Source organism: Bacillus rossius, chromosome 3 (genome assembly GCF_032445375.1).
Source record: "Bacillus rossius redtenbacheri isolate Brsri chromosome 3, Brsri_v3, whole genome shotgun sequence".
Lineage (NCBI taxonomy): Eukaryota > Metazoa > Arthropoda > Insecta > Phasmatodea > Bacillidae > Bacillus > Bacillus rossius.
Genome location: NC_086332.1, coordinates 129,476,156 through 129,494,931, shown reverse-complemented (window position 1 = coordinate 129,494,931; position 18,776 = coordinate 129,476,156). Strand labels below are relative to the sequence as shown.

Genomic DNA, 18,776 nt, shown 5'->3' with positions numbered 1-18,776 from the left:
CGGCAACGATGCACTGCAGTACTTAATAATAATATAATCCTGTACAAGTTTATTTGGTGTCTTGTAGAAAAGAGCATTGAAATGATTTACATCCCTTTTTGTCAATGTGCAGCACTTGTATGCGTTTGATTTGTGACCACATTCGGGCTGCTTTGGTGGACACTTGGACGTGTATCTGAAAATAAATGACATTTTTAGAGTTGTACAATTGCAAATGTAATAAGTATTTATATTCTTTATAGTTATATTTATATTAATGTTTTATAATGTGATTTTTCAAAACAAAAGCTTGCAAATAATATTTCACCCATTGGTGGCGACAATACTTACCTTTCTACTTTCTTTATGTTTTTTATCCACTTTGCAGGATCTCTTGTTCTCTTCCTCCCCCGTTCTGTAGTTTTGATGACAGAAACATCTAGTTCAGAATGTGTGTCCATTATGTGAGATTTATGAAGAAAAACACTATTTAATCTACATCACAGCACAAACTTCTTTCAGATATAACTCAGGAGCATAGGAACACATGATTTCTTTTCTGCAACAAATGAATGTGATAAATTCGAATACAGCCAGAATGTACAGCCTAGAAAAGAAAAAATTATTAAAAATACAATTGTTCTGAACCATTGGTAGTTTCATAATAATAATCTTTAAATAGGCATGTTTTGGAACAGAAATGGATATGGCAGACTTCTAAAAATGAGGATAAAGCAGCATTTGGAATAAATTGAAGTAGGCATGTATTGGAACTAATTTAGAAAGGAGAAGGCAGTTTTTGGAAAAAAACTTAGATTTGCTATGGTGTTTAAAAAAGGAATAGATTTTTTTTGGAATAATCTGACAACATCAAAGGATGCGAATTCAAAAACAGAAGGTGCCAGTACCACCAACTCATTTTGTGATTTTTGGGGAGAAGGCAGGTTTTGGAACTATACGACTCAATTGTAAAACTTATTGTGTACTATGTTTGGAAACATGTTTACAAACCATAGTTATTTAAACCTGGAAACAATATTACCGTATGGCTTGATTATCCCTAATCCTAAATTTGGGATCAGTGGCCTTGCATCAGTGTGGATGATGTCGACGAATGCGGCATCAGACGAGTCGAGATGGAGCTCCGAAGAGTTCCCTTCAAACAGCGTTCCTGCGGGGTCCAAGCCTACAAAGTAGAACATAGATCACAGAAAACTACTCACACTCACGAAATGCGGGAGTATTGAGCCCAGGCGCTGATCTCGTAGGGCACAGCATTAAAACCAGCCTCCCACGAAGTATCTGTATTGAGACACACTCTGTACTCTCGAGACACTGCTAGTCAACATGATCAGACTCCGAAAACCGAACAAAATACCGAGTTTTGCCATTCAGATAATTTAAATTATAAGATCTTAATTTGTAGGTATATGGTTTTTTGTTTCATTAAATCACAAGAAAAATTAATCACCAAACTTTAGTGGTTATTAGAGGTGTATTAGACATTTCATAATAATTACGAAATTATTTTTAAAAATTCATCATTCAAAGTTTGAATTTCAAACAACCAATTTGGTTTTATAAAAAAATCAACATTTTGGTATAAATCATCTCATTCTGCTAAAACTAAATTGATTATTATTGTATTCCGACAATACATTTTAACGTAATTATAATGTAATTACGACTATTAAAGTATAAGGTGACTATGAAAATAAAGCAATTAAAATGGAACGTGTTATTAATAAACCACAGGTACAGTATTAAAATATATAAAAAGGAATATTACAAGTACATATTACAATTAATGTATTTTTTTTATCACAGCTTTCTTCAAAATAGCTAACAACCTATCTGAGAGAGATTGTACAATATTTTAAAGTACAATAAAGTTAACGGACTAAGTAAATAAGTTATTCAATTCATAAATGTTATAATATCATACTTTCAGATTGTGCACAATCGTCAAATAGGTAGGGGTAGCGTTTCGTAAACTGGAAACTATTTAGGGGTTGATTATCATTTTATTGAGCTGTAATACTATAGGAGATAGAAATAAAATATCTAAATTATTTAAGCCCATTTTTCTGAGAATACCTGGTTTTTTCACTTTCCTATGTGACATTTGTGACGTGAATAAATTTTATTAATCGGTATGCCAGTTTGAAAAGTGGAGTGTAACGAAGATAAGCTAGATTTTTAAACGTTAATATTATAACCCAGGTTAATATATTTCAGTTGCGTGAACATAGGCAGTGTAATGGTTTACGCATTCACCATTTAAGGTGGATTAAGCCTCGCCCGTCGTATAAAATAGGGCAACCTGGGACACGGTTAAGGGTGTGGAGCTGTGTGTACAGGATTTCTTGGTGTGGAGCTGTGTGTACAGGGTTTCTTGGTGTGGAGCTGTGTGTACAGGGTTTCTTGGTTTGGAGCTGTGTGTACAGGGTTTCTTGGTGTGGAGCTGTGTGTACAGGGTTTCTTGGTGTGGAGCTGTGTGTACAGGGTTTCTTGGTGTGGAGCTGTGTGTACAGGGTTTCTTGGTGTGGAGCTGTGTGTACAGGGTTTCTTGGTGTGGAGCTGTGTGTACAGGGTTTCTTGGTGTGGAGCTGTGTGTACGGCCACCATCTTGGAGAACCTCGACCTTGACGTTTGACCTTCAAAATTAGCCAAAATCAGCCTACATTTACCCAAAATCGCCAAAAATCGTAAAAATTTCCTTTTTAAAAAAAAAAAAAATATCCAACCAAAAGTTCTAGAAAAATTTCACAATTCAAAAATTAGGGTTTCGAAAACCTCAAAATACTTTTTGACTGAGAAAGAATACAAATTCCTAAAAGAGGCTTAAGCATCCATGTATATAGACTCTAATAAGCCTTTGACACCATCTAGGTTTATGAACGCCATCTTGGATTATGACTTCACCGGTGTAATTTCCGTTACAACAGCCATCTTGTAAATCTATATTTATTACCTACTTTTTAAGAAAAATTATAAAATTTTTAAAAATTAAATTAATAAAATTTTAATAAAACTTTTTCAAACATATACTTATGCAATGGAGCTCAGAGTCTTAGGTTCAAACCCAACGAGTGCATGAATAAATAACAGTTTAAAAAACTAAAATACACGCTTTTATAGAAAATCAAACTAAAAAAAATAAAATAAATTTTAATAAATTTAATTTAAAATAGTGTAAAATAAAAAAATGTATTCTATTTTTAAAAAAACGTGGGGTGCATGGTGTCAATAGTAATAATTATTAAACTGACATATATGAGTAGAAGGATTATCATTTTGATAATATCTTAAAAAGCACTCCACGCTTTTTTTAAATAAAATACATTTTTTTTTTTACAAGTAGTATATGAATGTATGTCCGGCGCCAGGCGGCAGGCGGTGGATTGATGATTGTCGGTCCGCCAAATTTGATTGTGACGTCACGGCGGCCATCTTGGATGACCTTGACCTTGACCTTTGACCTTGACCTTGACCCCGGCGGCAATTTTGTATACGCCATCTTGGATCCGCCATCTGGGATGCAGTGTAACGGGACACACCATAACGGTACACGGCGTAACGGGACAAGTAAGGTAAAGGCACCTATTATGGGACCCCTTTTAAATAAAATTCATATATTTTTATTAAGTGAACATAAATTAACATTTGACATCTAATAAATCACTTGATATGTTTAAATATAAAATGCAATATATACATATTGTTTTAAACTAATAAATTTACGTCCTATGCAAAAAAAGGAAGACACTGCACTTTTCCAAAGGAAAAAAAAGGTTTCCTAATATGGGACACATTATTTCTTTATCCTCTTTTGGCACTGAGGACACACAAAGTGACTGTCAGTGGCACCACAATGTTCATGAGCCCAACGACAGCAGACAATACACTGTATCCACTGTTCGCCATGTTTGTCATCTGAAAATATGCATCCACAGAAGAGGCACTCAGCATCGTTGTCTTCTTCACCAGAGCTATCTGATAAGATGTCGAAATCATCATCCGACTCGTCGCTGCTGGATTGTTCCATTAATCTTCTTGTACAACTTCGTGATCTTGTCTTTTGTGAGTTGGCAGAAGGTTTTTTCGTCAGGGTTTTATGACATTTCCATGCAGCTTCTTTTTTAATTTTTGCTGTTGTTGCTCTTTCCAAACTCAAACTTCTCAAACTTACAAACTTCAGGAGATCAGATTTGTAAGGCGATGAGGTTATTACAGATGCTTTGCCACATCTTCGGCTTTGTAAATTTGCTGAAAGACTAGGAAGTAGCTTAATGTCTTTAGGAGAGATAGGTGTGATGTCCATAGTTTGAGCAGGACTATCATCAGAAGGCCCTGTGCCAGAAAAATGTGGGCGATCCATAGGCAGAACAGGGTGAGAATTAGATGGTCCTGCACCAGTTGATGTGTCATTCGAAGTGGCGATGATAGTTGCACTGGTATGAACATCTCTATCAAGAATTTCTTGACAACTGTGAATTACAAAGTCACATTCACGAAACCCATCACTGTTGAATGGGTACAATCCTGTTTTGCGGAATGCATTGACAGCTATTTCCATTGTTGCAGCTCGTTGATATGCTGCACTGAACAACTTTGCAACCAAGAGTGGTGTTACAATACGGTTAGGGTTGTTTCTTAAAAAATACTGTATTTCTGAGGCATAATAGGTTTTCAGTGGCTTCATGAAGCCTACATCCAGTGGCTGCATTTTGTGTGAACTGTGAGGAGGGATACAAATGATTGATACGTGGTTCTCTCTAGCCAATCGTATCACATCAACATTTCTGGTGTGTGAGTAGTGGCCATCGAGAACAAGAAGAACAGGGTCTTCAAGTGATGGCTTTGTATATTCAATAAAATGATCAAACCACTTTGTGAACAAATCCCCCTGAATCCATCCAGAAGGGTGGCATCCCCAAATAGAACCAGCTGGTGCCCCATCCATGAGTTCTATTTTCATATTCTTCCTTGGCCACACTATCAATGAAGGGACAAAAGAACCAACTGCATTCATGCAAGTAACGACTGTTATGAGTGACCCTCTCTCAGCTGATGTCAGTGCAGCTACTTCTCGTTTTCCTTTCAGGGATATTACCATCTCAGCTCTGTGCTGTACCACAGTTACCCCAGTCTCGTCAACATTGTACAACCTGTGAGGACGGCCTTTAATTTTGTCAAATTCAGTTACATAGAGCTCAAAAAATTTTTTTACATTTTCAGGACTGAAACCTTTTACTCTGGCGTGAGAAATGCCTTGGGGAACTCTTAATGACAACTGTGGATGACGCTTTAAGAAAGAACCCATCCACTTCTTACCAGCTGATTTATTTTTTTCTGAGAATGGATGTTTGATACCATTAGCAATGGCGAGTTGGAAGGCCATCCTTTTAATATCACATTTCCTCAACCCATAAAACCTTTTATCCATCTCAATGCAGTATGTTACAAGTTCATTTTCTAGTTTACAGCTTAATGTAGGCCTTCTTCCTAATGGCACATTTACCAAATCATCAGAACGCAATTCAGTATTTTTCACATACCTTTCCACTGTGCTTTTTGGTACCCCAAAATGTTTCGCTGCTGACTTGTAACCCATAGTACCTGTTTGTACAGCTTTGACAGCTAGGATCATCTGCTCCTTGTCCCATTTCTTCCTTTTCGGATTTCGGCTAGGATCCATCTAAAAGAAAAACATTAATATGAAAGGTAATAATAAAGTTCAAATCAATGTCATTTTAGGCAAAGAAAACTGTTAATTTATGACTATGAATTTATATTCTAAGACTAGCATTAATTATGATATATGTCATTACAGTTTGTTAATAACGAGAATTATATTACTATATACTAGATATGAAGCAATTTAATTACATTTTAACATAATAAATAATCATTGTATTGTAACAAGGCGATAGTTAAATGATATTCTGATGTTTAAATGCATAATACTTTATTTAGCAGGAAGCTCTTAATATGAGACCCGGTTCCTAATATGAGATAGTATCCCATAAAAGGGTACTCTGTAGGTCTCATAATAGGAGCCATCAATATGCAACAAAAGACATTGTGTTGCGGATACAAAAAGTGCACAAAACACAATCTCACTAGCATGCACATAACCACTCATCTATATAGCAATGATCGTGTATGAATGTTATAACAAGTAACCTTACCTTGATTTATATGTAAGCCGTTTCTGTAATCTCGGTGGAAAACTCGATAGCTCGTAAAACACAAAATAGGTAACCACGCTTGTCTACACATTCGCTCGCTAATGAAAACAATACACACGCAAGAAAACGTTCACTGCACCGAGTTAGTGTATTGTCCGCTAGAGTTCAGGAGCTCCCGGCTGAGAAAGTCTAGGTTCTCATATTAGGAAAGGTCTCATAATAGGTGCTTTTACCTTAGGTCACGGTCGCCATCTTTAAAATCCGCCATCTTTAGATCGAGCGCCCCACTCATGATGAAATTTTCGTCTCTGTCGCCATATTGATTTTTTCTGTTCCACTGGAGGCCGCCATCTTGGATACCGTCGACTCTGTTTCTGTCGTTTGTTCCTAGATAGCGCCAGCGTCACTCTTGATTTTTTTTTCTGTTCCACTGGAGGCCGCTATCTTGGATACCGTTGACTTTGTTTCTGTTGTTTGTTCCTAGATAGCACCAGCGGCGCTCTTGATTTTTTTTTCTGTTCCACTGGAGGCCGCCATCTTGGATACCGTTGACTTTGTTTCTGTTGTTTGTTCCTAGATAGCGCCAGCGGCGCTCTTGATTTTTTTTTCTGTTCCACTGCAGGCCGCCATCTTGGATACCATCGACTTTGTTTATGTTGTTTGTTCCTAGATAGCGCCAGCGTCGCTCTGTCTCAACACATAAGGTCGATGTTCCATTACCTACCAGAGCTAGTATGGCCCTTATCGACATATCAAATTTATTTTTTTATGCAAAATACATTGGAAGCGCTGTGATTCGAACCAGCGCAGCTCTGATCTCTAGGTTGAAAAAAAAAGGCCTTTAACCGCTCGGCTATAGAGACATTTACCAGACTGAGAATAAAATAAGGTATATAAAAAAATAACATGCATATCAGGACTTGATTTTTTTTTAATTTTAAGTAATAATAGCACTACATGTTCGAGACAGATCCACCATCTTGTAATAAGTCGTAACTGTTGCAATTATCGTTACGCCCGCAATCATTAAAATCCGCAATTTTTATGTTAGAAAATCGGGAAAATTTTTAAAAATCCTTAAAAAAATTATTTAATCGAATAAATAATAAAAATTTAAAAACCACTGTTGCAGTTATCGTTACGGCCGCCATCTTGGATTATATAAATGTTGCATATTTCGTTACACCCGCCATCTTGGTTGAGTACCATGTCATTCTTACACTTTATGTTACGACCACAATATTGGATCCTATTAATGCTGCAATTATCGTTATGGTCGCCATCTTAAAATTTAGTCTTCATCTTGAAAATCCGTAATTTTAATGCTAGAAAATCGGGAAAAATCCCAATATTCGTCAAAAAAAACTTATTAGAATTCTGATTGATTATATCGATTCCCATCCTTGGTTCGAAACCGTTAAGAGCATACAACCGATCCTTCCTACACGGAAGCTACCTAGAGCGGCCTCACACCACCAATACCAAGGTATACATCGTCAGCTGGTATGACATAATGGCCGCCATCTTGTCTTAGTCCGCTCGAGACCGTCAACTTGTTTTCGTCTGCTAGAGTGTGCAGGCGTCATGTTAGTACAATTTTATGTTCACCATACCTTTAACCTCGACTGTAGGTATTGAACTTTGTCATTGATCTTGTACTTTGACCTTGACCTTGTACTTTGACTTTGACCTTGAAATTTGACCTTGACCTTGATCTTTGACCTTGACCTTGACGACCATCATGGATCCGACAGTTTATGTTTAGTACATGCTACCAGGAGTACCTACCATATGCTAGTGGTCATTGCCACCATCTCTTTTTTGTCTGATGGAGGACACCATCTTGTGCGTACTCGTCTTACCATTCTAACCCGCTGCAGTGCAGTAATCATTTATAATTACCGAGGTGCTCTCGCCATCTTGAAATTCGGTCGCAATCTTGAAATATTGTAATTATTTAGCTAGAAGTGCGAGGAAAATTCCAAAAGTCTCCGAAAAAATCAACTATTAATTTACAAATTGAATCGATGGATTCCTGTCCACGGATCGATTCCTGACCAGTGACAGTTGTAACTAATTATTAAATAAATTTTATATTCTGTTTTCCATTACCTTTCGTGGTGTTTATTAATCATTCACTCTACGAAAAACAACTCAAGTCAATATACCTGACCAACAAATTAATACAGTGCCGATTAGCCTATTATGAAAGTCTAATTTTTCAATAATCTGAATAACCTATAAGCCGTTCATGTACAAAGCCACACATATAGATCAATTGCCTTCAGTCCATGAGACCGAGTCATGTCATTATCAGGCGTATAGGCTAGTCATTTCAGGACCGCATGTCCTTCGTCGTTAGCTAATTATATTCAATTAATCCATCGTGATATTTTTATACATTCTAAAGGACCAAGTAACCTTGAAAAATATTTTAGTAACACCAAGAGGTTTTAAACTAGTAAATATTCAATCACTACATTTTGTACTACGTGCAATCAACAAAAAGGAAGCACCGACAAAGAAAAGGCAGCACCACAAACGAAAAGGAAGCACCATCAACGAAAAGGCAGCACATTTGGAAGGAACGACAACGAAAAGGCAGCACCGCCAACGAAAAGGAAGCACATTTGGAAGCATCGTCAACGAAAAGGCAGCACATTAGGAAGCAACGACAAAGAAAAGGCTTCACCACCAACGAATAGGAAGCAGATTTGGAAGCACCGACAAAGATAAGGCAGCACCACCAACGAAAAGGAAACACATTTGGAAGCACCGACAACGAAAAGGCAGCACCGGCATCGAAAAGGAAGCACATTTGGAAGCACCGTCAACGAAAAGGCAGCACCGTCTACGAAAAGGCAGCACATTTGGAAGCACCGACAACGAAAAGGCCGCACAGGCATCGAAAAGGAAGCACATTTTGAAGCACGGACAACGAAAAGGCAGCACCGCCAACGAAAAGGCAGCACATTTGGAAGCACCGACAACGATAAGGCAGCACCGCCAACGAAAAGGAAGCACATTTGGAAGCACCGTCAACGAAAAGGCAGCACATTAGGAAGCACCGACAAAGAAAAGGCAGCACCACCAACGAAAAGGAAGCACATTTGGAAGCACCGACAAAGAAAAGGCAGCACCGCCAACGAAAAGGAAGCTTATTTGGAAGCACCGACAACGAAAAGGCAGCACCGGCATCGAAAAGAAGCACATTTTGAAGCACCGACAACGAAAAGGCAGCACCGCCAACGAAAAGGCAGCACATTTGGAAGCACCGACAACGATAAGGCAGCACCGCCAACGAAAAGGAAGCACATTTGGAAGCACCGTCAACGAAAAGGCAGCACATTTGGAAGCACCGACAACGAAAAGGTAGCACATTTTGGAAGCACAGTCATAGAAAAGGTAGCACCATCAATGAAAAGCCAGCACATTTGGTAGCACCGACAACGAAAAGGAAGCACCATCAACGAAAAGACCGCACTATCAACGAAAAGGCAGCACATTTGGAAGCACCGACAACGAAAAGGTAGCACATTTTGGAAGCACAGTCATCGAAAAGGTAGCACCATCAATGAAAAGCCAGCACATTTGGTAGCACCGACAACGAAAAGGAAGCACCATCAACGAAAAGACCGCACTATCAACGAAAAGGAAGCACATTTGGAAGCACAAGTTACGAGAACTTAGTCTTAATTAGAAATCTGAATACAAGAAAAATAAAACATAAAATTTTTATAATTGCAATTATTTATTTATTTACATTATACAAATACAAGTAAAACAACCCATTATTGTATGTAGCCAGCTTTCCTCAGTTCTTTGAGTATGAATGATATTTCTTTGATGCACTAATAGTTTCCTGCACAAAGAGAGTCATGTAGAAGTCTTAGCCGGTCAACCAATATGTTTGGATCGTTCCATGAAGTGTAATTAGTCTCTTCTACCACCATCTTACTTGTTTGATTATTATAAATATTATTTTCTCTGGTATCTTCCGTTTTAACACCATCCTCGGGGTAACTTTCATTATCGAGACAATGATCATCACAAGCTTGATCCGATTTATTTAATATATCACGATGTTTCCATCGTTTCGGTCTCAGGACACCACCACAGTCTTCGATCTTGCCTGCTTTAGTTGCTTCATCACAGTCTATACCTTTGTCAAAAGCCGCAGAGTCGCTGTAGCAATCACCGTAGAAGGCATCATCTTCACCCAGATTACCGTAAGAATTCGATGTCGATGATGTCGAAGCGTCTTCATCGTCTTCATGCTTCCTTTTTAGGAGTCCATCATTTTTACAAAGTAGATCTTTCCTACTTTTGTGCCGTGTATTAAGTATTTAGGCACGTTTTATTTAAAAATTTTGTAATCTTAAATATTTTTGGAAATATTATTATTTTTTCTCTCATCTTATTTTCTTTACGGCCAGGCCCTCAGCCTCTGTTCTCAGAGGCGAGCTGATTTTCTTTCCCAGCCTCATGCTAGGCTAGCATTCTGGCTAATATTTCTCCCGCCTCCAGGCACGTCGGAGCCGGTAACGTTATTTCTTCGCGGGTCTCCTTTTGCTAAGAGCAGCTTGTGAAGCAGTGCTGAGCCCTGCTAACTCTGTCACGAATCGGTATAAGGTTCACTAGCAGCAAGACACGACAGGAGGATCCCGTGGGCCTTGTGTCCCACAGACCATGCGTTTTTTGAAGCCACCCCCGCCTGCTCACCCACCCTCTCTTCTCAGAAGTGGCTAGGAGCGACGACCGCTCGAGTGCGTTAACCGAATTCAAGGCCATCTCAGGCTTAGCAGCCGCAGTTACGATTCTGCACCTTAACGACACCTAGCGACGGCTGTGGTAACTAATGCCACTGGTGAGGCGTCGGCAGCACCGACACTACCGCGCTCGCGCGGAGGTAACGACAACCTCTCCCCTCCTTATGTCTCAGGCCGCTAGGTGGCACCACTGGTTACTCCATTAACCCCCTAGCTTGACACTCTCGTCGGTCACTAGTCGATTTATTAGTACTTCCTCTCGCCACCAAAAGATAGCGCCTCAGTCGCGCAGTCACTCCAGTAAGATCTAATTTTTTTATGCCGGACACCTTCGGGTGGACTCGGTAATTTTCGGCTCAGAGCCTACCCCCCCTCCCATTCTCTAGAGACCCCGCGCTTATGATATTCAGGTGATATCGCGCTCTGAACTTACTTCGGTGCGCGCCTCCTGACTGACTGGTACCGTTTGTATCTGCGATCGTCTGCGAATCATCGACATCGTATATTATGTAGCCTTCTCAGACTAAAGGGATGGAGTCCCTAGCTAAAATTATTAACCAGTCAGTAGTTTAGTTGAATGTAGAGAAACTTAGTATTTTTATATAAATTATTTTTTTTTAATTAATCATGATGACTTCCGTGGCTACCGCGAATCGTGGTTCGAGTTTGCGGAGACGAGACGCCCTCTCCTGAGCGCCAGGACCAACACGCTGTTTTGGTAAGTCTTGACGTCATCCCCCCCCCCCCCTTTTATTTCCCTCTATTGGCCTTTTGCGCCATTTAAGTATACTGTCTGGAAACAGGTCTAATTCTTTGGAATTTGGACTTTTGTTTCAGACAGGGTTCCAAGTTTGGGGCAACCAAAATCCTCTGCCAGAACCTCTGGAGTCGGTTCCTGCGCAGAATCCAACATCATTAGGCCTACTACCTTGATCACCGTCTACCTACAGCCCCGGGTGATACCCGCATAATTCTATCTTTTTATTTACGAACCCAAGATTAGTGTAACCCAGTTAAGACAGCGGACAGTAAAAGGCAGTTCGAGGAGAAGAAATTTATATTATGTTTTGGAAGGACTATATGTACAATCTTTAAAGTTACTAATGTTAAAATCATTCTTGTTTTTAAATATTTTAAATTTTGTTATACATTGAGGGCCGGCCCTATCGTAAATAACGTTAAGGAATATCATATAATAAGTGTAATTGTGAGTTATGTAAATAAGATCACTTATCAATGAAAAACAGTCTTTACTAAGGAAAATTTAATTTATAAAAAAAAAAAAAGAACAATGATTAATAAAATAAGGAAGTCTATAGACGTAACAGTTGTTTTTATTTATTTAATATATAATAACGATCCTTTTACTCCCAAGTATTTGTAGGGAGTCCCTAAATTTTCTTTGTTTACTTCTAGTGTCGCCTCTGTTGTTGACTTTTATAGTTATTAATTGAGGGCCTCAGTAATCAAAGCTTCCAAATCTTTTAACCTTATTATTTCATTATTCTTTAAGACACTTGGGGTATTATACTTTGTAAAATTGATGGACTCCTAAAAAGGAAGCATGAAGACGATGAAGACGCTTCGACATCATCGACATCGAATTCTTACGGTCATCTGGGTGAAGATGATGCCTTCTACGGTTATTGCTACAGCGACTCTGCGGCTGTTGTCAAAGGTATAGACTGTGACGAAGCAACTAAAGCAGGCAAGATCGAAGATTACACTTCATGGAACGATCCAAACATATTGGTTGACCGGCTAAGACTTCTACATGACTCGCTTTGTGCAGGAAACTATTCGTGCATCAAAGAAATATCATTCATACCCAAAGAAATGAGGAAAGCTGGCTACATACAATAATGGCTTGTTTTACTTGTATTTGTATAATGTAAAGAAATAAATAATTGCAATTATAAAAATTTAATGTTTTATTTTTCTTGTATTCAGATTTCTAATTAAGACTAAGTTCTCGTAACTTGTGCTTCCAAATGTGCTTCCTTTTCGTTGATGGTGCGGTCTTTTCGTTGATGGTGCTTCCTTTTCGTTGTCGGTGCTACCAAATGTGCTGGCTTTTCATTGATGGTGCTACCTTTTCGATGACTGTGCTTCCAAAATGTGCTACCTTTTCGTTGTCGGTGCTTCCAAATGTGCTGCCTTTTCGTTGACGGTGCTTCCAAATGTGCTTCCTTTTCGTTGGCGGTGCTGCCTTTTCGTTGTTGGTGCTTCCAAATGTGCTGCCTTTTCGTTGGCGGTGCTGCCTTTTCGTTGTCCGTGCTTCAAAATGTGCTTCCTTTTCGATGCCTGTGCGGCCTTTTCGTTGTCGGTGCTTCCAAATGTGCTGCCTTTTCGTAGACGGTGCTGCCTTTTCGTTGACGGTGCTTCCAAATGTGCTTCCTTTTCGATGCCGGTGCTGCCTTTTCGTTGTCGGTGCTTCCAAATGTGTTTCCTTTACGTTGGTGGTGCTGCCTTATCTTTGTCGGTGCTTCCAAATCTGCTTCCTTTTCGTTGGTGGTGAAGCCTTTTCTTTGTCGTTGCTTCCTAATGTGCTGCCTTTTCGTTGACGATGCTTCCAAATGTGCTTCCTTTTCGTTGGCGGTGCTGCCTTTTCGTTGTCCTTGCTTCCAAATGTGCTGCCTTTTCGTTGATGGTGCTTCCTTTTCGTTTGTGGTGCTGCCTTTTCTTTGTCGGTGCTTCCTTTTTGTTGATTGCACGTAGTACAAAATGTAGTGATTGAATATTTACTAGTTTAAAACCTCTTGGTGTTACTAAAATATTTTTCAAGGTTACTTGGTCCTTTAGAATGTATAAAAATATCACGATGGATTAATTGAATATAATTAGCTAACGACGAAGGACATGCGGTCCTGAAATGACTAGCCTATACGTCTGATAATGACATGACTCGGTCTCTTTGGACTGAAGGCAATTGATCTATATGTGTGGATTTGTACATGAACGGCTTATAGGTTATTCAGATTATTGAAAAATTAGACTTTCATAATAGGCTAATCGGCACTGTATTAATTTGTTGGTCAGGTATATTGACTTGAGTTGTTTTTCGTAGAGTGAATGATTAATAAACACCACGAAAGGTAATGGAAAACAGAATATAAAATTTATTTAATAATTAGTTACAACTGTCACTGGTCAGGAATCGATCCGTGGACAGGAATCCATCGATTCAATTTGTAAATTAATAATTGATTTTTTCGGGTACTTTTGGAATTTTCCTCGCACTTCTAGCTAAATAATTACAATATTTCAAGATTGCGACCGAATTTCAAGATGGCGGGAGCACCTCGGTAATAATAAATGATTACTGCACTGCAGCGGCTTAGAATGGTAAGACGAGTATACACAAGATGGTGTCCTCCATCAGACAAAAAAGAGATGGTGGCAATGACCACTAGCATGTGGTAGGTACTCCTGGTAGCATGTACTAAACATAAACTGTCGGATCCATGATGGTCGTCAAGGTCAAAGTCAAAGATCAAGGTCAAGGTCAAATTTCAAGGTAAAGGTGAAAGTTCAAGGTCAAGGTCAAATTTTAAGGTCAAGGTCAAAGTTCAAGGTCAAGGTCAAGGTCAAATGTCAAGGACAAAGTACAGGGTCAATGACAAAGTTCAATGCCTACAGTCGAGGTTAAAGTTATGGTGAACATAAAATTGTACTAACATGACGCCTGCACACTCTAGCAGACGAAAACAAGATGACGGTCTCCAGCGGACTAAGAAAAGATGGCGGACATGATGTCATACCAGCTGACGATGTATACCTTGGTATTGGTGGAGTGAGGCCGCTCTAGGTAGCTTCCGTGTAGGAAGGATCGGTTGTATGCTCTTAACGGTTGCGAACCAAGGACGGGAATCGATATAATCAATCAGAATTCTAATAAGTTAATTTTTTGACGAATATTGGGATTTTTCCCGATTTTCTAGCATTAAAATTACGGATTTTCAAGATGACGACTAAATTTTAAAATGGCGACCATAACGATAATTGCAGCATTAATAGGATCCAATATGGTGGTCGTAACATAAAGTGTAAGAATGACATGGTACTCAACCAAGATGGCGGGTGTAACGAAATATGCAACATTTATATAATCCAAGATGGCGGCCGTAACGATAACTGCAACAGTGGTTTTTAAATTTTTATTATTTATTCGATTAAATAATTTTTTTTAATGATTTTTAAAAATTTTCCCGATTTTCTAACATAAAAATTGCGGATTTTAATGATTGCTGGCGTAACGATAATTGCAACAGTTACGACTTATTACAAGATGGTGGATCTGTCTTGAACATGTAGTTCTATTATTACTTAAAATTTAAAAAAAATCAAGTCCTGATATGCATGTTATTTTTTTATATACCTTATTTTATTCTCAGTCTGGTAAATGTCTCTATAGCCGAGCGGTTAAAGGCGTATGTTTTCCAACCTTGAGATCAGAGCTGCGCTGGTTCGAATCACAGCGCTTCCAATGTATTTTGCATAAAAAAATAAATTTGATATGTCGATAAGGGCCATACTAGCTCTGGTAGGTAATGGAACATCGACTATATGTGTTGAGACAGAGCGACGCTGGCGCTATCTAGGAACAAACAACATAAACAAAGTCGATGGTATCCAAGATGGCGGCCTGCAGTGGAACAGAAAAAAAATCAAGAGCGCCGCTGGCGCTATCTAAGAACAAACAACAGAAACAAAGTCAACGGTATCCAAGATGGCGGCCTCCAGTGGAACAGAAAAAAAAATCAAGAGCGCCGCTGGTGCTATCTAGGAACAAACAACAGAAACAAAGTCAACGGTATCCAAGATAGCGGCCTCCAGTGGAACAGAAAAAAAAATAAAGAGTGACGCTAGCGCTATCTAGGAACAAACGACAGAAACAGAGTCGACGGTATCCAAGATGGCGGCCTCCAGTGGAACAGAAAAAATCAATATGGCGACAGAGACGAAAATTTCATCATGAGTGGGGCGCTCGATCTAAAGATGGCGGATTTTAAAGATGGCGACCGTGACCTACTTGTCCCGTTACGCCGTGTCCCGTTATGGTGTGTCCCGTTACACTGCATCCAAGATGGCGGATCCAAGATGGCGTATACAAAATTGCCGCCGGGGTCAAGGTCAAGGTCAAAGTTCAAGGTCAAGGTCATCCAAGATGGCCGCCGTGACGTCACAATCAAATATGGCGGACCGACAATCATCAATCCACCGCCTGCCGCCTGGCGCCGGACATACATTCATATACTACTTTTACACTATTTTTAAATTAAATTTATTAAAATTTATGTTCTATATTTTAGTTATTTATTTTTTACTTTTTAGTTTTTTTATTTAAAAAATCGTGTTTTTTTAATTTTTTTAAACTGTTATTTGTTCTAATCTACTATTAATTCCGTGATAACTATAAGTAACTGTATTTATTTTACAAATCATTAATGTGTACATCTGTATTAATAGTCAAATCTAGATTTTAGAAGCCATTCAAAACATTTAACGTTATCAATATATACAGTAAGACTTAATGGTATAAGGTTATTGACGAACAAGTGATATCGACCAGTTTTACATACTGTACGAAATTAATGCTGTGAAGCAGGAAAGGATGGGAGTTACGGATTAATTATTACGTGAAGCGTTCCACATTTACGTAACAGGAATTTTGGGAAGGATAAGGATTGAGAAAGGATGAGGAAAGGACCTGCTCAATGAGAGTGTATACAATATGTGAGAAAAATTCGGATAGACCGGACTGGGATTCTAACCCAGAGCCTTCCGATGACATGTCGGCTGCTCTACCATCGGGCACTTGATGTACGATAAATATGATACAAACCCCCCCACCCTTTTTTCTCAATAATACTAGTATTTTTCATTCATTATTGTTTTAAGCTTATTTTAAAAATTATTTCCTCAATTTCTTCCAGGTAAAAATCCTTAAACTGTAAGGTTTGCTCTCTATCCAAATATGTTTTTGATATATGATCTGTCAAACTTATCCATATTTTCCGTGTTTGATTTCTTTTATTTAAAGAGTTACTGACCTTGGCATAGTTTGGAGTATTTGTAACTGCTTGGTGTAGATTTGCAGGTTGGTGTTCGAGTGGAATTTCAAAAAATCTGCCCATCAGGTGTAGCTATTGAGGTTATGCATATGGTTATTGAGTTCCCATCTGCTCATGGTTTCACAGCAAAATAAAACTTCAATTTTTCCATGTTTCGTGAAATATTTGCATAAAATGTTGTTTCATAATAATGTTTCACTCTTGGTTAATTGGTAAAATGAAACAAAGACGTAATTGTGTTTCTCTATTTAACGAAAGAAACAACATTTAAAGCCCTTATTTCAGGTTGTTTTGTTCATATTTTTACAAATATAGATCATATTCTCTTCAAGAAAGTATATTGTTCACAATAATCATAACCCACTCTCACTTTTCATTTAATTAAATGACACAATATTTAGTAGGCTTTGTTTATATCGCGCCAAAGACAAAATGAAAGAAAAGAGATCGCACATTGTAAAGAAAACCATTTCGGTCATGTGCGAACTCTTTTCTTGTAAAATTATATAAATTGACAAAAATATTATTTTGAAAATTTAATAATGGAATAATCTTATCAAATTAGTGTATTGTCATCGGTCCTCGATAAATCTACAAAGTTTGAATGAAATCTGGTCTTTTAAAGTGGGTCAAAATCGCACCCAAAGGAGTCGGTTACAAACATACAAACAAACATACAAACAAACCTACAGGTGAAGCTAGTATAAAGCGTGTAAAAAAAAATTACGTCAGGTCCTTCCTCCACGGAAGCCACCAGCAGACTGACCTCCCAACACTTTGACCAATGCATATATATCGTCAACTAGTATGACATCATGACCGCCATCTTGAAAATCAGTAATTATTATCCGACTTTAATAGAAAAATTCTAAAATTTATATAAAAAATAATTAAATAAAAATTTTTGAAATATTAGTTAAAAACCTCTGTTGCACATATCGTTAAGGTCGCCATCTTGGATTCAATAAATGTTGCTTTTTTGTTATGCCCACCATCTTGGTTGAGTAAAATGTCATCGTTATACTTTTCGTTACGCCCAACATATTGGATTCTATAAATGTTGCAATTCTCATTACGGCCGACATTTTTAAAATCCGTAATTTTAATGCTATAAATTCCGAAAAAATTCCAAAAACTATTAAAAAAATTTCCTTCTTAAAATGTTTGGTTACTTAAACGATTTCGGTCCTCGGTTCGATTTCCGGCGAGAGTAAACCAGTAATTTATTAATATATTAAAGAAATTCTCAATAAAAAGTAATAAAAACATCTTACATCACACCCGACATTTTTAATTATGTCACCACTCGATCAATTATCGTTACGGGTGCCACCTTGAAAATCTTTGTTTATTATCCGATTTTAATGAAAAAAATTCAAAATTCATTAAAAAAAATAACTTATTAATATACTGATTTTCTCCTAGTGATCCCAATTATTCTCGTGATTTCTCCAAGTGTTGTCATTTGATTAGTGAAATTTTGCTACTAAATCAGCACTTGCAATATTTTTATCATTTGGAATTAAAAATGAAACAACCATTACTCAGTCAAATGATATGCCATGAAACATCTGAGAAGCACTAACATGCAAGACTAAATTCCTTCTCCTTATTGTCCAGCAAAGATTTCCTTTTTTGCGATCATTAGTGAGCATCCCGCATCCCACATAAAGAAAATAAATAATATTTACCTGCAAGCAACACGTGGCGTCATCTGTTGTTGAAAAGCAGAACTACTTACAACAAGTTCCTTTGCATGA

At 38.0% G+C, this 18,776-nt stretch overlaps 1 protein-coding gene across 1 annotated transcript in view; it reads right to left on the bottom strand.

The window, feature by feature from the left end:
- Positions 1-995: 995 nt before the first annotated feature.
- LOC134531377 (pancreatic triacylglycerol lipase-like) overlaps positions 996-18,776 on the bottom strand; it is a 558,452-nt gene continuing 540,671 nt past the window's right edge. Inside the window, exon 7 of the mRNA XM_063367079.1 lies at positions 996-1,165. Coding sequence (XP_063223149.1) covers positions 996-1,165 — 170 coding nt within the window. The remainder of the gene's footprint in view (positions 1,166-18,776) is intronic.